Source organism: Egretta garzetta, unplaced genomic scaffold (genome assembly GCF_000687185.1).
Source record: "Egretta garzetta isolate BGI_Z169 unplaced genomic scaffold, ASM68718v1 scaffold404, whole genome shotgun sequence".
Classification (NCBI taxonomy): domain Eukaryota; kingdom Metazoa; phylum Chordata; class Aves; order Pelecaniformes; family Ardeidae; genus Egretta; species Egretta garzetta.
Window position 1 is genome coordinate 843,720 of NW_009259323.1, and position 20,619 is coordinate 864,338.

A 20,619-nucleotide genomic window follows, 5' to 3' on the forward strand; every position below is an offset into this window, starting at 1 on the left:
CCATCTAAGCCAGCATTAGTCCCCAACAGTAGTCATCAGCAAAGAAATAAGGAAAACTGAGGTCTCCACTCACCAAATGAATAAATATTGACACTGGGCATCACTAGAGAGTCTGGATTCCTTCCATCATTTCCTGAAGCCCCATGGAATCCATAAGTGTTTAATTTATTAATGCAAAGAAGGGATTTTTCTGGCAGCAATCAGTCTGTCACCACTGCCCTGTGCTACTCTCCCTAGCACGTCTTCTTGTGGGGACTTTCCCTTTTCGGTGCAATTCATAACGCTGTGCTGGAGGCCACAGATCTGTTTGGAATTTCTGAGTCTTTCATTCCGGCGCCTCGGAAAGTGCTTGTTTAATGCAAGTTGTATAAAAGAGACTGGCTTCCCTGAAACATGAGGCAGTTAAGAGGCTTTTACAAGTCATTGATTTTTTATGCCACTGGCAATTTCAAAACCATCCCTTTGGATCAAATGAAACATCCTGTTCAATACCAAATGGTCTGTTCTTAGCTGGAGGCTTTTATTTTTTATTTTGTTGGCTAGGAAGCTACTTCTAAACATGGAGCTTAACTGCAAAGTTGAAAGCTTTTATTCTGAACTATCAGATCCCAATATTTTAATGTAGGAAGGCAACAGATTGCTTGACAGAACCAACTTAGCATAACTGGGGTGAATGTATCAAATATATTTTAACCAAGAAGGATTTGGCCCATTTTTTGGACTTAGCTCCAGTAATGATCTTTGCCAACCGCTTTGCCATTTACAATGAGACATTTCAGCAACGATACTGCTCTTCCTTTATTCCCTCAAACAAAAGTGGATTTTTACAGAAGTGCTTTTCAATTTCTGCATGCACCTGCCCAGCATATCTGTCAGAGGCCAAGGACCCAGCCCGGGGGCTTTTCTGCTCTTTGAAATCTCTTATTCAGCCTGGAGACAACTTTACAAGTTTGCCTTCCCTGGGCTTTAGCTCTTTTATTAATCTTGCCCCTGTAGAGCAGCCCTTGTAGAGGCTCTGAGACCTGGCCAGGCTCCTGGAGGAGGAGGAAGCTCTTGCAAGATGTTCATGAGCACAGTGACTCCAGGAGTCACTCACCTGGCTGACAAATCTCCCAAAATCTCATTCATGAGTAAACAGGACAAGTCAGTGGTGCTTCCAAATACAGTTGTAATGGGGAAGGCAACCACGCAAACAGGAAAAAAAATCCCTGTGGCTTTACCTGTTGCTGGATGCAGGGCTGTCTTGCTGCCAATACCGTGGGGCTCTGACGAAAGGTGGGTGCAGGGCGGGGCAGTGGGTGGCTGAGCCCAGCCCGCAGCTACGCCAGCCACGGTGCTCGGGGACGACTTGGTGCACAGGGCTTTGCCAGGGCTTTGCCAGGGCACCTCCCAGTTGTGTGCAGGGCTTGCTGATGAGCCAGAGCAGGTATATTTTTATTACTCCCTCTTCCTTGTCATCACCTTATGTAGGAGTTTTTTGAAACTTAACCCCATTTGCAGAATAGTTAGTAAGAAGGAAATCGCCTGCCTGTACCTGCCCCGAGCTCAAGGCCATAGGCTCTGGTCCAGCATGTTCAGGGATTTGCTCCGTGTTTCCCACAGCTTGCTAGGGCATTGCTGACAGCTACAGCCGGGAAGGTCAGTACAAACCAAGGTCAGAGAACATGGCCCTTGCAGAGGTACTGAGCCACCACTCGCTCTCCCACTCACGGGCAGTGCTTGCAGTGAGCATGGCTGGAACAGGGCACGGATCCTCCCCAGCTTGCCCTCAGCCGATCTCCTCCTCCACGACCAGCGTGGGGATGGCATTAACACTGGCAGGGGAAGGAACACAGCACAAGCATCAGGTACCAGCACAATGGCAAAAGGAGAGGAAAGAAAACCATCTGTAGTTTGCAAAGAGAGCTGGCTTGGGTGGAAGGGCGGCAGGAGGGGGCTGGACAGCCGGGCACTTTTCAGCATGGAGCTGCACTCGCTGCCCCTCCCCACGTGCTCCCATGCTGCTGGCTGCATCCTGGAGCTCTACTGTTGCAAATCCGGACTATGCTTTTTTCCAACCTAATTTTCTCAGGAACTGACCCAGTTCTAACACTCAGGAACTGGCATTCACCCTACTGGCAAATGTTTCTCATCTGTTTCAAATGATCTGTCCAGTGTGACCTTTTCTGCTTAAGTAGCTTACACAATGAAAGTACATGATCATTAAATCCTAATCTTGCATAACTCTGAAAGCAGGGCCATACGTTTACCAGCAGCAAGGGACTTTTTTTCCCCCCATTCTTTGCTGAAAATAAGAAGGAAACAGCCAGCACTGCAACTGCAGTCAACCTTAGCCATAAACCCCTCGCTCCCAAAGTTCACAGGGCACTCAAGGTACCAGGGTTTGCACCACCCATTTCTGCTGCTCTTCGCTTTGGAAAGATGAAAAGCGAGGGGCTGTTCACCTGTTCAGGGCTCTTCAACCACAGGCAAACCCCCCACAACTTTCTGGGGGTGTTTCCCAACCAAATGGCACCACAGATCAGGACAGTGGTGGGTCATGGGCTTCCCAGTTCCCCACCCCAGAGCTCCCCTTGGCACCCAAGAGGACTAACTGGTCTTCACAGTCTGAGTGCTCTTCCTCATGCTCATCTGTTTCCAAAGCTGTGGTCTCACCCAGCACATAGCAGTTGGTACCTGTTCTGGGAGGTAGTCACTATAGCTAGACGTACGGGATCAATTTTTATCTTTAGCATAGCAAAAGGTGAAAAGGTTCTGAAATTTTGCTTGCAACTGCCTTGAAAGTTCAAAAACTTCAAAAGCATGAAGGATGGTCATGCTCTTTCCATTGGCACCTACCTTCATAGATTCTTACTGGAGCCAGAACCAAATAGCTGTGATGGGATGGTAATGGCTTCACACCTGAAAAGGGACAGTGCCTCCGCCAGGTCTGCACAGCCGAGTGCAAGTCTACCTGCATGAGCATGGTGAAATGGAGAGGATAACTGGCAGGTGGAAAGGGGCCTGATCCTGCCTTTGCTGCTCAAAAACATTCCCATTGACTCCAACTGGGAAGCGACAACACATTCATTTGGGCATCAATTCAAACAGTGATAGCGTTAAGTCTTGTATGGGTGCTTGGAGGACAGTTTTCTTCTGAACGAGAAGCACTCTATTGATTCCTCATTCTCAGTGTTCTTAATATGTCTGAACTGTTTCTCAATATGCCTAAATTTGGCTGTGGAAAGATCCAGCCTCAGCCACAGCCTGTTGCTTGTTGGGGCGCCTGCATCACAGCTTCCATCTCTCCAAAACATCCTTTATTGTCCCTCCTGGTGGGGAGCTGCTGCAACCAACTTCCCTCAGCTCATGCAAGGCAAGATGGAGATGGCCCACCTATGTATTACTGATACATAGGTGGGCCCCTGGCTGGGCCTTTGGCACAGCAACAGGAATCATGAGATGTTTTTTCAGCAAAGTGTATTCAGTACCAGAGCTCTCACCTGGGGCAAACCAGGTGCAGTTGAAGCACCCGCCCCTTCCAAAGGGTGCTCCAGGCTGGGGGCAAGGGAGGGATCGCAGAGTGGTGCAGGAAAGGAGGGATGAAGTAAATGGTGACAGGCAAGGCTACACAAGGGTCATGTTGACCACCCGAGCTAAAGTGCCTAGCTCACGGGAGAGGAGCAAGGGGTGGATGATTTTGCACATTTCCTGCAGAGCCCTGGGAGGCGGAAGCAGCTGGATTGGCTCCGGAGCCAGCAGAGTCAGCAAGCTCGGGGGGAGGCACTGCGGTGGGTCAAACCGGGGCTGACCCTGGGGGCCACCGGCTGGAGCCACGCAGGCCACGGTGCTGCGTGGGGCCGCAGCTCCACGGTGCCAGGGACAGCTGTGCACTGCTGCTGCCACCAGGAGCCCAGGCAGCCTCCAGCAGGCAGGCTGCACTGATTATGCCATTTGGTTCTGATTTTAATGACTCATTTAACTGTTTGAAAAATTACTTTGCCCTACTTGAGCAGAGCCATAGCAAAAATTAACACCAACACCTCATAAATCCTGGCAATGTCCTCTCTGGTGCTAGCTCAGTAAAGCCTTTGGTCGCGTGGCAAGTGCCATAACATTGCGATTTGGCCTCTGATCCCCAAAGAGGGCAGGCGGGCCTCTTTAAAAAGCCAGTGCTGAGCAGAGCAGCCATGAGGCTGCTGAGGAGCTGGGCAGCCAGAGGCAGGCGGCCTCCCGTGCACTTAGAGGTTCAGGTAAGAGCACTTTGCTGGTTTTAAATCTTTCTGAGTAAGCCTTTGCTTATTTTTACTCGCCTTGTGAAACCACGTGAACATGTTAAAATTAACTGTACTGGAAATGGAAAAAGCTTCCTCCACTGACATTCAAGCAGTCTTTGGATGCGGTTACTCACCAGCTGCAAGTTATAGCTGCTGCTTTCCCCAGCTCTGCAAGCTGGCTCTCCTTATCACTGCATCCTTGCACTGAATTATGAGACCTTTCTGAAGCAGAGACTTATGCATACAGCCAGGTTTGTACTGACACAAGTTTTATGTCTTGTTCGATGTGTTAAGAAGTAATTCCAGTCATTTCTTTCAACTGGAACTGCTCCTTATGTTCTCATGTCACAGTGAAACAGAAAAATTACTGGGTTTGCTTATACTTATGTGATGGACTTGGGGAGATTTGATATAAGTTTAAATTAAAAATTAGTTGTTAAAATTGTTGTGGTTTTTAATCGCTTCTGTGTGTTGCCAGTTAGAATTTCTGGTTAATTTAAAATAACACCCCCCCCAGCCTGCCCAGCACAACCTGTCTCTTCCATCTCCCCTGAGCCACTTCTTCAAATGATGGGGGTTTTGTTGGTCCCAGCCCTCGGATTTCCCAAGGTCCCTCTGACTTGAAGCTCTGCCGTTCAGCAGAACCCCAATTTCACCTTGTCGCACGGTAGCCACGGATGCAGAAGAATAAGCAGCCATGCCAGAGCATCACCTGGGAGTCCACCTTTTATAGCCAAGGCTGCATGGACAATGTAAAGCGAGTTTGTGATCTGAAAGGAGCTCAGAGATACACTGCATGTTCGCGTAGGTGTCGCCACGTTCTTACACAAGCAGAGCTCAAGCAGCGGCCTCAAGCTTTCACAAAGATTGGTATCTATAGCTAATCTATGTGATCCCTCTCTCCCTCCCCAATCTAGACCTATACTGTATCTATATGTAAAAATTAAAGAATATTTTTTTTTTTCTTTTTACCTGTAATCCCTGTGCTTTCTGGCATAGGGAAGCACGCGGGGCTGGTGTGTCTGTAGGCAGCGATTCCTACCCATGAAATCTGAAGGAAGCAGAAGACCCCCCAAAAAAACTCTGCTGCTCTCTCAGTGTCCATCTTCCCTCCAGCAGACCTGCTCAGGAAGAGAAATTTGTCCCTTTCAAAAATTATCTTGACAACTAAGAAGACTTCTCGCAAGCATTCCTACCATTTCTTTCTTGTTGGGTGGTGAATTAGAAAGGAAATTATCTCTCTGCTTTCTTTGCTTTTTAGTCACGAAATCCTGAAACAGGAAAGCCAAAAGCTGACAGTTGCATAAGACAATTTTGTTTATTGGAGAAGGGAAGACTCAGGCATTCTGTTTTGGTTTTTTTTTTAATGAAAATGTCATTGTTCCGAGGCGCTTCCTACAGCAGGCAGGTCAGTTGCTCAGCTGCGTCACCTTTTCCACAGAAGAAGTGTGGCAGACAGCTTGGTGACTGAAGTACAGGCTGACGTGCCGTTGGAGAATGTACTTAGCTAGCCAGAAACTATTTCAAACGAAGCTAAAGTCATCCATGTGTGGCCATCCCCAAAAGCTACAAATAAAAGTCCTCTGGGAAATGATTAATCAGACTTGGTAAACGAGTAAAAAGGCGTTTGTTGTCAGTGTTCACCCTGCAGAGGGAATGCCAGGGCCCCACCGATGCTCTGATGCCTTCCTGACGGACTGCTTTATTTCTCCAGCCTCCGTGCGCCCCAGCCACAGGACTGCTTTTCTGACGCCGCACACCTCCCAGCGGGCACCTCTGACATCATACCTGTGAATGGCTCTCCGGCAGCTTTGGGCTCTCTCCGTGGCACTGGTGTGGGGCTGCGTGGCGTCCTCCTCCCCCCAGAGCGCAGGTAAAGCCCGGCGTGCTTCCCGTGTCACCGCCTAACGCCTGCGTCGCGTTAACGCGGGCCCTGCGTGGCCTTAGTCCTTTAACCAAAGCTTTGCTTGTGCGTGTGTTACAGCGAGTGGCTGATTTATAATCCTGTATTCAATTGTGTAAGTGTATTGTGTGTTTAGTGGGTATTTTTCTGAGTAACTTCAAAAGGAGCAGAAACTGCCTTTGGTACACAGCAGATATATTCTTTCATATAGAGTTTTCAAATATAAATACCACTTGGATACATAAATGCTCCTGAGCATGGTCCCAGCCGGACATACTGCGCTAGGTGTAAGAAACACCAGGATTATTCACAACTGGAAAATAATACTTCCTTCTAAAAAAATACTGCTCTGCAAGCTATCATCCATGGCAATGGCACTTCAAGCCCCCTTTGCTTCAAGCCCTCAAGCACCTCTTTGCTGCACTGCACCCAGGAGCCTCCGGTAGCTGTGACTTTGTACCCAAAAGCTTTCCTTCTTCAGAGAGACAGGAGCAGGGCTGGCCCTCCCTGCCGCAGGCGGTGCACAGTGGAGAGGTGAAAACTTGGCCGGGAGGGAGCCGGGAGGTTGCGTGTCCTGCCAGCTAGCACGGAAAGCTGCCAGCAAACACGTTGCTGCCACGCCGAGCAAAGCAGCATTGCCTTTAAAATGGGCTTCTCAAAACAGGAAAGCTGCCTGCACCTTATGACCAGCACAGAGAAGTACAGACATAGAAGATATGGGGGGGCACCTGGCCGGCTGCCATTTTTCCACTGGCAAAATAGTTGGAAAATTGCAAAACCTCCTGCATCTTGCACCACCTCCGGCACAGCGTGGCCTGGGGTGAGGCAGCAGGAGGTGGCCGGGGATAAGCAGGGTTCGTCATCAAAGCGGCAATGTTCGGAGAGGGTGCCCGGCAGCCAGGAGTGGGGGGCCGTGAGGGCTGCAGCCGTCTCGCCAGCACATCACTACCTGACTCACCGCCATGCAAATCAGGTAGACAGGCTAGGGTGGTTTTTTTTTTTTTCCAAGAAACAGTCAGGAGCAGCTTTCCTTCAAGACTGGGTAATGAAATAGAGTATTTCTAGTCCTGTGTTCTGTATGAACGATGTGAGCAAGACTGGTTTGTCATGTAATATTGTGAAGATGAGAAATTGCAAGCAGCAGTGCTGACATTTAAAAAACAATCAAATCCCAGAACGCAAGCCACATCCCAAAAAGCAGCTTTTTCATTTCCTCTGCAATCCAGGCAAAATTTATTTTGCAAGAATTGCTGTTTACAGTTGCAATTGTTTTGAAAAAATATTACTGTTTTCCTCAAGCTCAGGATGGAAACAAATTCCAGAGTGTTATCGTTTACAGTCAGAAATTCTGATCCTCTCTTGACAGCTTATCACCAGGCTCATGCCAAAGGCTAGTGGGTTTTCGCTTCCCTGTTTGCATAGCTGCGAGGCTCAGCCTTTATCCACTCGGGAGCATCTCCCCGAGCGCGGGAGAGTCCAGCTCGCAGCCCAACCAGCAGATCTCCTCGGCCAGCCTGTCGTGGAGCTCACGCTTCCCAGCCGCCCTAACAGGGTTTGACTCTAGGATGTGGTGCGTGGGCGATGTGAAAGCCCTCCCTCATGCCAGCCCAGCCTGGGATGGCCAGTGGGAGGAACATCCCTTCCCCTTCTCCCCCGTCCCTCCTCCGTGTGGCTATAAATTGCCGTTCTGGGAGAGCTCTCATTCATTTTTTAGCAGCTGCAGCTCTTCAAGCACTGTTCCTGCAGAGCTGCTTCTCCCTTTCCTGGAGCCTTTGAGTGTTTGCAAGGACCCAGGAGGTGGGTGAGAAGCCCTCACCTCGCCCCTGCTCCCACCTCTGATGCTCACCAAGAGCCCAGCTTGAGCACTTCTTGCACAGGCAGAGCTGCCCGTGCCCCTCCTCTGCCCATGCTGGGAAATGTGTGCCTGTTGCAGTGTAGCGATATCAGACTCTCGCCTCCAGTGGGATCATGGGGCTGCTGAATACAAGATCTTGCGTGTGCAGGGCCATGCCCCATTGCCCATGGAGCTGGAGCAAGCCCACCACCATGCTCTGAACCCAGGCTGCATTCATGGGACTCACAGTTGGTGGGAGGGAGAGTGTTTTACTTGTGACACAGAAAAATACATAAAATCTAATTTTTCTCAAATTATTTCTCAAATATAGTCAATTATTCCTTGCCCCAGCACCTCCCTAAATACACTGCCATGATATGCTTTGCCATCGAACATAACAACAAATCACCCATGGAGCTCCCACATGCTGGGAGATGTGGGATGGTGAGGCTGCTGCCTGTGCTGCGTTTCATTTGAGAGAGTTTCCTTAGAAGAAATAAATGCCCCAACGATGTTATCTGCAAACTTTCCAAGGAGCACATTAAAGTTTTATCTATATCACCATCTTCCACTGAAAGATATTCTCAGGGTCTGCTGTCATGATGAATTTATTAGTAGAAAGAAAAAATAGTGTAAATCCTGACGAAGACATGGAAAAAGTGGCAGAGAAGCCAGTGACCTGGGGGCCAGACTCAAACAGAGAAGTGGTGGCAACGCTGGACTGACACTGCCAGGAGATGGGCTCCAAATCACCATGAAAAATGTGTGTCATGCAGTGAATATGTAGCAACCCAAATGGATAACCTCACCTCTAGACAGTGGAGAAAAATGACCTTAGATATTACAAAAACGGACTGTATTTGAACTGGTAAAACTGAACAGCCAAACAGCTTTCATCATATGAATGACAGCTCCGTACGGAGCTGGGCTTGTAGGAAGCATGTCTTAGTATGGAATTCATCCATAATATATGCTGATTTACTGACATATGGCAGCACATTACAATAGCTTAATAAAAGCCAGATTGACTTTAAGAGCGCATTTTTGTATAGCTGATAGATGTCCAAAATAAGAATGATTTTAACTCTCTGCTTTCTGCTTCTGTATGGTTTTTAGCTTGATTTTTCATTAATCTTTAATATACTTGAAAGGAATATGGGTGATTTGTGTCTGTTACGGTTAAGAAATACAAATTTTCCTGACAGCATGCTGTGCTCTGTCATCCTATGTTGGTATACGTGCTGAACACAGTGTTTGCAAGGATACTTGTCCTGACAGCCAGTAAATATCATGAGTTAAAATCAAGCAAATATAGGACTTGAAAGGTCATCCCAGGACAGTAGTTTTGCTTAAAATGTCTTGAAAAAGAGTGCCAAAGATGTGGCATTCGTTGTGCCTTTCCAAAGGCCCTTGAATGTTTCCTCTGAGCATCAGCAAAACCTGGCTTTTGGGGGTGGGCAGGAGTAGAGCTTGTGCGTGTTTGTTGAGAACAGGCTGTGAGATAGCCAGGGCTGGACCTAGACCAGCAGTGCTTCCCTCCACAGCCAGCAGCTGCATTTGTCATCTCATCAAATTTCACAATTTTTTTTTTTTTATTTCTTTACTTCGACACTGTTTTACCCCTTACTTTGTTTTCAATTCAGTTGCTCCCCCACAAGACCTTCAGATCACTGATCCTGGACTCTTAGGTTCTCTCGATATAGAGTGGAAACCTCCACCCCATGTAGAAACCTTCACTGAATGCACAGTAAAATACAGGCTTGAATACCGCAACACTGGTGACAGAGACTGGAAGGTAAGACAAAAGCATGGTTTAATCCTCTTAAATCCAGGCTATTGTTCTGCCTTTAGCTCCTGCATAGGTTTATGTTTGGATTTCAAGTAGGAGTGGTACAAAAGCTGTGCCAGCTTTCCATGAAAAAGCCGGACCGTTCCAGGGGTTTGAATCTTTTGCCAGATGGGAATGTGTTTTGAAATGTAACAGCAGCAGTCAGAGAAGGGGCTATTTCTGTCACAGAGCGTGGTGCTTGCTGCCAGAAATAATCCAATAACATCTGGTAGCATTCCTCGTAGTAAAAAGCACTACACTTTTTAGAAAGTCTTTACAGGACTTGAACTGAAACTCGGTCTCATGAGATCCTTAGGGATGCAAAGTGGTGAGTAAATAAAAGATTAAATACCATTAATTATCCTAACGCTCTAACATTTCCTTTATCCAGAAGGGTGCTTCTAATTACCATTTACTTTTGTCTTGTAGATACGGTTGACTGTAACTCAGCTCTGTGATAAAATTGTCAGTCTTCTCTCACTGATGCGGAGCAGGGCAACAGCAGACATGCACAGTACAGGAAGGCTTGTAGGAAAGTACTTGGGGAGTGCTTAGGGAATGAAAGCTCCTGCAGGGTTAGGAAGGTAAATGGAGTGGGGAGAGGAGAAACCCAGCAGTGAGCTGTTTTGTTGGTGCAAGGTACTGAGGTACACATGAAAAATGTGCCGAGGATGTCCCACAACAACCCAAATACAGATTGGTGTCCTGAAAGAGATATTTTTTTTTTTGCACAATCCTCAATCATGAGTGCTGGAGAGCTTGCCTGCTCAAGAGACCAGGGGGAGAGAGAGGGCGTAGCGGCATTAGGTCAGCAGTGCTGTGGACCCTGGCCTCTTGCCACGAACGATTTCTGCATGTCCTGCACGAGCTGGCCATCCGCTCTGCCCGCCCAAAGCAGCAAGCCAAGGCTGCCAGGCTGCACGCAGTTGCCATGCAAATGGGTTTTGGCCCAGCCACCCCATGGGAGCCTGCAGAGGTGGAAGAGCACGGTGCCTCCTGCCCTGTTTCAGCTGTAGATTGCAGTTGTGAGGGCACGGAAAGGGGCTCTTCGACCTGACATGGGGTGCTCCCAGCCATGCAGGTGTGCGGATTGTTCTATGATGACTTTAACTGGCATTTAAAAAGCACAAAGGAAAAAACTGCAGGTTATAAAAACATGTCAGAATTCCCTATATCACAAGCAATAAAAGTGTCTTACACAAGGCAGATCTAAAAAGTAGAAAAAAATCACCTCTGGTACCTTGCCAAAACCTTGAGCCCAAATGAGGTCACAACAAAGAGTCAGTCTGAAAAAAATCCATGGGACATCAGCGGAAGCAAGAGTCATCGATGTCTGTTAGAAGCACATGGCTCAACACGGCTCTTACACTCTGGGACTACTGAGAGACCCTGACTGTGGGCTGTGCCGTGGCAGTTCCTGCGGCAGCACATGTACACATTTTATGGCACGTTACTTCTGTCCTGCTTGGGCTAACCCTTGGGCTAACCTTTCTCTCCCTCACCATTTCTTGTAACTCTTGCCAACTTATTTTTCCCTTGCATAAAGTAAAGGGGAGTAAGTCTGAGGAAAACAAATGAAAACCTTCAGAGGGAGTGCTCAAAAACTCCCGCAAAGGGCTAAGCCTGGCAGCACGCGCTGGTGAGCCTGTGCTGCGCTGCCCGGCTGCTGCTCCATCCTTGCAGGGTGTGGCTGTGCTTTCCGTGGGAACTGCCAGTTACAAGACTCCTTGTTTCTTCTGATTATCTTGCCTCACAAACAAGTGCCTTTTATTTGGATTTATGGCGGTATCCTTGTCAGACCTTCCCTGGTGCTCCTGCCTGGTGGTGAGCCCTTGAACCACAGTCTGCTCTGTCTTGACATTGCTGGTGTCCTGTGGGGTGGAGGGGCTCAAAGCTGGCAAGGGCTGGGCAGAGCAGGCGGTACAAGAGTGCTGGAGAAGCACTGGGCAGGAGAAGCAGGACAGAAATGTAAATAAACATTAAAGCAGATGAATGAGCCTACTCGCAGCTAGAGCAGGAGGAATGGTAGCTAATCCTGCAGCCCACTTAACAACAAAAGAGGTGCTTATAAATTCTGTCTTTCAACCAGGTTATTTTTACTAGGAAGCTAAAAAGCAGAGTTGGATTTGACCTCAGCAGGACTGCTGAAGTGAAGGTACAGACGCTGCTCGAAGGACGATGTACTGATGACGTGGAGGTGCAAAGTGCCTGGATTTATGCTACCTTTCAGGTGCCATTGCAAGGTTAGGAGCAGCCTTCAGTACCTTGGGTGGTTTTACATTTTGCATGAACCTGTTGCATGAACCACTGCTGGCCTCAGGGTTGCTGGATGGATAAACCATTGCAGGGCTTCTTGAGGTGTAGGACACCAGAGCATCTCTGATTCCACTGGCTGTGGTTACTGGATGCTTGGGGCTCATTTCCCTCTGCCCGTACCCCAGCTCTGCTGGGTTGCCCTGCATGAGCTCCGCGCTGAATGACAAGGTTGGTTATGTATCTTCCTGCTCTAAGCGCAGTGAACTGGCTTTTATAGGAAACAGAGCACTTCGCAGCAGAAGTATCTAATAACGGTGACTGACCTTCTTTTCTTTTCCTTTGTGTCTTTCAACTGCAGCACAGAATTGTTCGAAGACGTAAAATGATATTTCTGCTGAGCTAAACTGGTATGATGCTAAATAGTGGTTATTTCCTTCTCATTTGACAGGAAAACTGGAATCAGAGGTTCAGAATTTCCACTGCATCTATCATGACTGGGAATACCTCAAGTGTACTTGGCAACCAGGTCTCCTTGCTCCTCGTGGCGTACATTATGGACTGTATTATTGGTATGTACCAGTGAAACAGAAAAACATCCAGGTAGCAATCAAGCAAACCTCTCAGGATACTAAGATGCCATGGCAAAGATGCTTTTATAGCTGGCAATGCTATTACACAGTCCACCCAGAATGAGCAGAAATAGTGCCCCAAGCAGCATGTGCCTTCTGGCATGGAAGTACCAAATCCCTGCTTCCTTCATTTAAATCAGGCTCATGATTACTTTCTACAAGGAATGCCTTCTCCCTTCCTCCTTGCCCCTGTATTCACCCCAGTGGAGTACTTTCTCCATGCCGTCCATCACAAAGCCTTGTGCTTTCCCTTTGCTGAGCGTACCCGGATCATTCCGACTGCCCATTTCCCTCGATCACAGGTCATATATCTCTATAGGACATGATTCAGATTGCCAAGCTCAGTGAACCCTACACAAAGAGCAGGGCTTCTTGGCAACTAACAGTTGTACTCTTCAAATATATTTTCATAGCCTTAGCACATCTCATACAAGCAAACATGCTGCAAAAAGGGAGTAATAATGCATGTTTCTCAGTTGCTTCTTTTATACTGCTGCCTAACAATTCAGTTCTGCAAGAAGAACAAAGCTAGACTTAGTGGGTTTGGACAAAGTAAATGCTGTATTTGTGCTTCCATTCCTATGATGCTATGGTAAGGATGACTAGTTAGGAAATCGTGGGGTTTCATGCCTTTGGGCTACACGTAGAAAACGATAGCTGCTTTTTAAAAATAGTTTCCATGTAGCTTTTGGAAATAGTCTTCAAAGCAGAAACACTGATTTAAAACCGTTTTACTAATTACAAAGGTCTGCTTGAAGGAAACCATGGAAATCCATGATTTATTCCTTAAAAAAACCTCAAACCAAACCACAAAACCCCCAACAAATCCACCCTTCACTTAACTGCCTGTAACAAAGCCAGGCATTGGGATCTGCATCCCGTTGTAAAAGGAGAGTGGGTCAGAACACAGCCATGACATGCTTTGATCCCTGTGAGTTAACTTTTACAGCACTACCACATGAAGTTTTTCCCTAAGACATAATGTGCTGTGCAGGGAGACTTTCATTAGGTGTAGAGTACAGAGCTCCGTCTCAAGGGCACTAACCCAGCAGGAGTCTTAAAAGGTAATATGAAACACCACTTAATATTTTCAGGATGGGGCCAGCAGCTGAGCTTTGGGGAGTGGCACCCCAAAGACAGGAGGCAGTTTGAAAGGATGGGTTTGTGGTTGCACATTAGCTAATAACCAGCAAACCCCTTCCTCTCTCCCACCCCTGGCTTTCCATTATGTGCCCACATAGATGCGTGGGACCTACCCGCAATCAGCTGTAGCAGCTCGTTATCACTCATCACATTCATGGCACATGTTACCTGCCACAAACTGCTGCGTTTTGGCTTGGGAGGGGATCTTTCTGCAACTCCAGAGCTGGTGGCTGATGGTGCCGTAAATGCCCCATGGGAGGATGGGTGTCTCCGTGAGCAGAGGCCAGATCCTGGCCAGGCTCCACTCACACAGTGACACCTCATGAGGCCTCTTGTGCTCCAGGAATGAGCTTGGTGAGAGGCTCACACAGCCAAAAAACCAACCCAGGAAGCCATCTGTGTGTGTTAATTTGTTTTTTATTGTCCCCACGCTTTTCCCATAGCAGGACTCCAGGTGACTGATGCATAACTCTGTGCTTTGGATCACTTGCGAAAGGCAAAGGGTGGGTAGGATATAGGCGATACTCAAGGTGTAGGTCCAATCTTAAACAAAAGGCCTTACCCAAGTACTAACTGCATTGCTTTGGTTATTTTTTTCTTTCTGTTTTCCTAATACACCTCTAGGTACGAGGGGCTGGACCACGCAGCGCAGTGTGATGACTATATTCAGGATCATGGTATAAACATTGGCTGCATGTTGCAAAATCTGAGCCAGGCAGAATATAAGGATCTGAGCATTTGTGTCAATGGTTCGGCAGCAGCCCCCTCCACAACCTAGGTAACATTGGCAGGAAAGCAGCAGGGCTCTGGGGACCCACACGGCCACCACACACCCAAGGCTCATGTCTTGCACGAGGGGGTTCAAACAAACGTGCACTCTTGTAGAGGGGCGGCTGTAATGTGTCTGGGTGGATTTCCCCCTGGAGAAGGGGCTGTGGCATGTGCCACACAGCACTTCAGTTTCCAGCAGTGTTTGCAGGCGAGCCCAGCCTGGAGGGTCAATGGGCAGATGGCAGAACAGCTGTGGGTTTTTTGGTTCTAGCAGCAGTGCTACAGAGGTTGATTCATTTACTCCTGCTGGAATCAAAACCACTGCTCCACTCCTGCAAGCACAGGAAATATCTTTGGGCTTTGCTGTTCCAACCAAGCTGAGGGCTGGAGAGAATCGAGTCCAAGGTATGATGGGGTTTGTCAGAGAAAAGGTGGGTTTCAAACCCATTGGAGACAGGGAAAGGAAGCAAAGCACAGCATGATGTATAACCCAATGCCTGTACTTGTTCTTTATTATGGGCACTTACCATGCTGATTGCATTTACCCACACATAAATGTTAGGGGGATAAATAGCTAGTCCTCCATTTAACCCACTGGGCTAATAAGCAGGATTTCTGGATTCAGTTAGTGCTGCCATGTGCTCCATGTGTGGCTTTGGGCATCTGACATAAAACAGAGCCTCTCCTGGGATGCCAATGCTGTTGCAGTGCCGCACTGCAGGGGCTGAGGTGCCCTCAGAGCACAGGGAGGGCTGGCCAGCCACATTGGGAGGGCAACATGCCAAGCACAACTCTCACACACCCTAGGGTTTCAAAAGCCCTGCACTGCAGCCCAGAGCAAGGACCTAGCCCAGCCCACATACCAAGTAAGTTAAAATAAAGAACTCACCCTCCAGCCTCAGTAGCATCCTGGTCCTGCAGCATCATGGCTGCTGGTAATAGGAGCTGAGAAATTAATGGGGAAAAGGGGCAGAGGATGGCAGTGATAAACTGAAGCCTTTCCCACCAGGAGCTCTTGGATTGCGCCTCCTGACATTCCCTCTTTTTGTCCCCCCCAGCAAAGCCCTCACCCCCGAAGCAGCTGGTGGTTTCCATGTCTGCATCTGAGGAGCTCCACGTGGCGTGGAGCCCACCAGGTGGTGAAACGCCACCCCAGTGCCTGGAGTACGAGGTTCAGCTGGCAGAAGATCACGGGGAGGCCAATGCTGCCTGGGCGGTAGGGACAACGGGGAGGGGAAAGGGTGGGGAGCTCTGCCTGAGGGCCAGCAGTGGGGCGATGGCAGAAAACTGGGGTTCGCACTGAGTTGGGGATGGCGTGTTAGCTACCCTGTGCATGGGCTGTGCTGAGACATTAGCTGGTGATGCCGGCGGAAAATGCTGACGAGCTGCTCCATTGCACATGTTCCTACTTAACACCCTGACCTGCAGCTGCAGCATTTGCTTTAACAGTAACAGATCTCAGCACGAGTCTCTGAGTGATCACTTTCTCTGCCTCCTGCCTGTTATCTCAGAAAGCTGTCATCACAGAAATTCAAAGGTTCTTGTGGTTTGTTTTCCTGAACATGGTGGCACAACTTTGTCCAATGCAACTATAATTCTAATCTCTCCAAAGAAGTGGCCTGGGACACAACATGTCTTTTGTGCATGGTGCTTTTTCCTTGTGCATTATCCAGGTGCAGTTTTGACAGCAAAAATGGCAAGAACTAACTAATCATAGAGGTCTTCTGAAGGACTTTTTTTTTTCTTTAATTGCCATATTCTGCCCATGAGTCTTCCTAGCTAATGTAATGAAAGATTCCATAAATTAACAGGCATAAATAGCAACACGCATGATGGCAATCCCCAGAATGTATGTATTTTCAGTAGATTCATCTCCATAATCATCTTATTGGCATTGGCTGGTCCAAAACTATTATGAAATCATTTAAACCCGCCAAAACATAATCCAAGAGTTTGCAGAGCCTGGAGAGTATGTTCAGAAACATCAGGCCATGCCAGAGGGCTACTGGTGGTGGCACATAATTGACATTTGTTCTCTGTTTTGTTTCTCAGTCTGTGTCAACCCAAATGGAGACCACTTTAACAATTTCCAGAGCAAATCAAAGCCGTATTTCATGTGTTCGTGTCAGGGGGAGAACAAATATTTTCTGTGCTGACCAGGGCTTTTGGAGTGAATGGACGCCGGAGTGTTTCTCTGGTATGGAACCCAAAGTAATCAGTGTTTCTTTTACGTCCTTTGTAAAGCCTGTTTGGGACCAAGCGCTGATGGCTGCCATGGGCATCTGCTGGTGTCCAGCACTGGAGGTGGGATCCTGGTTTAGTTACACCCTCAACCTACACAGCCATTCCTACAGCTTTGCATCTCCCATGTACTGAGCAGGCAAGCCCCAGAATATTAATGCTTCTGCACCAGCACCTTTCCCTGCTGCACGGGGACAGCTGTGATGGAGGAGAGACCGCTCTGTGAGAGACGGCACGTGATACTTGGAACCCCTCCGCAGGGCATCCTCCTGGCTTCCCCGCACCACGGGTCAGCTCCTTTGCACCCCAGAGGCTCTACAGGGCTGCCCCCACGTGCACCAGCTCCGCTGCAAGATGCTGAAGGCAGGAAAAAGGCACACAGCACTGGCTACATATGTATGCCAGATATATGTTATTCTGAAGGAGTATGTTATCCTAGACAGTAACATATACCTGGTATATACCTTAAATAAATGAATGAATGAATGAATGAATGTGGGGTAACAAACCTGGACACACTGAGTTTGCATCTGAGCCCAAGCTTTGTAGAGGTAGCGTGACCCGTTCTGGAAGCTAGCGTTTTCTTATTTGCTGTCATTTATCTTTGCAGTCTCCACAAAAGAGGACAAGCAGCTATTTATCCTCGTTCCAGTCATTCTGAGTTTGTCAAGTACCCTCTTAATATGTATGTTGGTTGGCCAATGCAAGAAAAGGTAAGCACCAAGGCAGCCTGTCCATGCAATGTGCTTTTACTCACACTTTACTGGGTGTCTCAGACTACAGTAATCAACGAAACAATATATAAATACTAAGAACCAAACATGAATAAATGCTGTAAGATTAGACACCAGTTTATTTTCAGGAAACAACCTTGTAAGTGTGGCTGTTTCTGATATGAAATGCCTCACGACAACCCATAAACTCACAGCAGAGACCAAATCCTGCTCGTATGAGCCCAGACTGCTTCTGTTAAATGCAGCAAAGTTACTTGCATGCACAGCAGCATAGGTAATGCCATTATCTTGCCTCAAACCACTCGGACAGCAGAGATTCGTACTGGTTGTGTTAAAGAAGAGCCATTTTTATGGGCTAAGGCCTCATTCTCCTTGTGCTCCCGTCCCAGTTGTTTGCATTCATGTCAGTGACAGCACGTGGGGAAAGCAGATGCAGTAGATGAATTTGCCCATATCCAAATTATTGGTACTGATGACATTTTCTTCAGGTCTGAAGGATCACTTAGAGAGAACTGTTCCCCTTGTGCTGATAGCTATTATCTTTTCCTTATGGCCATACAGTGTAACCAAGTGGGTAGCTTTTCTAATACGCCTTTTAGGACACCACTGATGAGGGAGAACTGGCTATAGAAATACCTTTGTGTTGTCCTCAGGGATGAACTAACACCTATTTCGTAGCTGAAGATATGGAGTCTGACACACACACTCCTTCACCTGTGTTTTGTATCGGCCTTTCAAATGTTTTGGTTCATGAAATTCAAACAAAATGTAGGTGCTAGCAAGAAAACTGTGGAAAGCAAATGCTTCCCGCATTGCCACTGGGATGCGGGGATGCTGTACTGTGTCCCCAGCTGTCTCTCGGCACTGGGAATAACAGTCTGTGCCCATTTCAGATCCCCTGCAGGAAAGCCATTGCATGCATTGGTGGGATGCTAACTCTGCTTGCGACTGCTGTACTGCTTGTGTTTGATGGATTGCTCAGAACATCATCCCAAGGACAGCTGAGAAGCCCTGAGCTTTCTATAGCCCACATGGGTCTTCCCTACCTGCTGCCATTTGTGAGGCTGGTTGTTGCAGTTCGAGTCCTCAACGGGCCCAGGAAAACATTGGAGGAGTTTTAAACTGAATCTGGAGCGAGCTGTTTCTGATAACGGGACAAGGGAGAAAAAAAGGAGGTGGTGGAAACTGCCATGAATAAAGATAACATGTTGCTATGTGGGTTTGGTTTTGACTTTTTGAGGACTCTAGTAATCTGTCAGCAGGGCACACACCGAAGGGCAGCACCTCACACACCACGCTAGGGACAAACGCCAGCACCCAGCCCCTGCGCTCGGCCTCGCCCTCGCCACATCTTCCTCGTCCCCACGTACTCAGCCTCCTGAGAGCATCTAAATGCTGAACATGAGCTGCTTAAGCTATTTATTTCATTAGTGGGTATGCTTTATCTGCTGCAAAGCTGAAGTGGGAAGGTCTTGAAAGAAACTTTTGCTGTAAAAAGGCACGATCACAGCTACTGCAAAGGACAGATGCTTCAGAGGAGAAGAAGTGAGAGTTACTCTGGCAAAGGCAGTGTGGGAACTTCTCTAGGAAGCTGATGCTGGTGCCAGAATTCAATGAAGCACCCAAGATGTCTCTCAACACCATGTATTCAGCTGATGAAATTGCTGACTGATTTTTAAGGAACCATTCCCTATGATGATGATGATAAAAAAAAAAAATAGCACTAGATGAGACGCTGTCCTCCAAGACCATTCTGGGTTTTTTTTGGTCAAAGAACTAACCAACTCAAACCCAGATGTTTAATGAGCTTTCATTTCATCTGAACAACCCAGAAAACATATTTTCTTGCAGGAGCATTTATTCAAAATGGGAATTTCTAGTGAACAGTGGAAACTCAGAGAAAATCAAGTTTGCGTCAATCAGCTATGTAAAGAGCCGTGCTAATCCAATCAGGCACAAAACAACACAGCAAGTGCTGTCTTACACATCCAACTGCAAAATTATTCAGTCACTATCAGCTGCTTCCACTGCTAAATGGGCAAGAACCCAATTTTATTTGGGGAGCAACCAAAGGAGGAAAGCACCAGGAAAAAAAAGGGTTTATGCACAGGCTGGAGCAGAAATGAAGTTTCCTGGCTGTTGTTATTTTGATGAGACACAACCTCTGCCTCTACTGTCTCCTGGGGCTTCTGGCCAGCCAGCATGGGATGGGTTTATGTTTAAAAATACTCATGAACGTGCAATGGGCATTGAAATACTGTGTTTTCCATTGATGAATGCAGCACATTAGAATTAGAGAAGAGAGCTGGACTTGCAAGGCACTGACTGACCTAACAGTGAAAGGACCCATGAGACAGGGGAGGAAGCAGGAATAAAGCTAGCTTGGCCCAGAAGCAGCCTCCAGCCCCAGCTCAGGGACACCTGGCCTGCAGACATCTCCAAAATGTGCTCAGTCAGAGCAATTCAAGGGAAGGCACAGTTCATACAACAGGCCAGATGCAGAAGGTTCAGGACAGCATTTCCTCCTCTGTGCAATGGGAGATAGCAGCTCTTTGCTTGGTGCCCTCCTCCCACCACCTGCAGCGTCCCCTTCCTTCCCTCTCCAGTCTCCGGCAGGACTTTTGCGGTGACAAGGGGCACAGCCCTACACCACGGCTGGCCGGCGCAATGCAAATATTTTGCTGTGACTTGCACTGGAGGCTGGGCTGTGTGCACCTCCCCTAAGAGCGATAGGCCATCAGGGCAGGGCAACCTCTGGGAGGAGCAAGCCTGGATCTCCTGCTCTGCAAGACCAGATGAGCAGAGATGCTCAGCCAAGCTCATTCTAGGGGGTTTGGGTACTTTCAGGAACTAGAGGACTTTGGCACATCCAGAACTGGGTAGTATATGGGTTATGGGTTTTCAGAACTGGCTCCAGGGCAACAGTTACTGCACAAATAATAACGGTTAAAACCAGAAAAAAACTCTAGAGAAAACTAGTGGAAAGAGCCCCATTGAGATTTGCCATTACTGGAAATAACTCCT

At 47.8% G+C, this 20,619-nt stretch overlaps 1 protein-coding gene across 1 annotated transcript; it reads left to right on the forward strand.

Annotated features, from left to right (window-relative positions):
• Positions 1-6,013: 6,013 nt before the first annotated feature.
• On the forward strand, positions 6,014-19,048 carry IL13RA2 (interleukin 13 receptor subunit alpha 2). Its single transcript, XM_009636582.2, is given in 9 exon segments — positions 6,014-6,129; positions 9,637-9,788; positions 11,911-12,064; positions 12,526-12,646; positions 14,474-14,627; positions 15,633-15,836; positions 16,673-16,817; positions 17,472-17,574; positions 18,489-19,048. Coding segments are annotated over 9 exon segments (1,155 nt in total). The 5' UTR covers positions 6,014-6,050; the 3' UTR covers positions 18,532-19,048.
• The last annotated feature ends 1,571 nt before the right edge of the window (positions 19,049-20,619 follow it).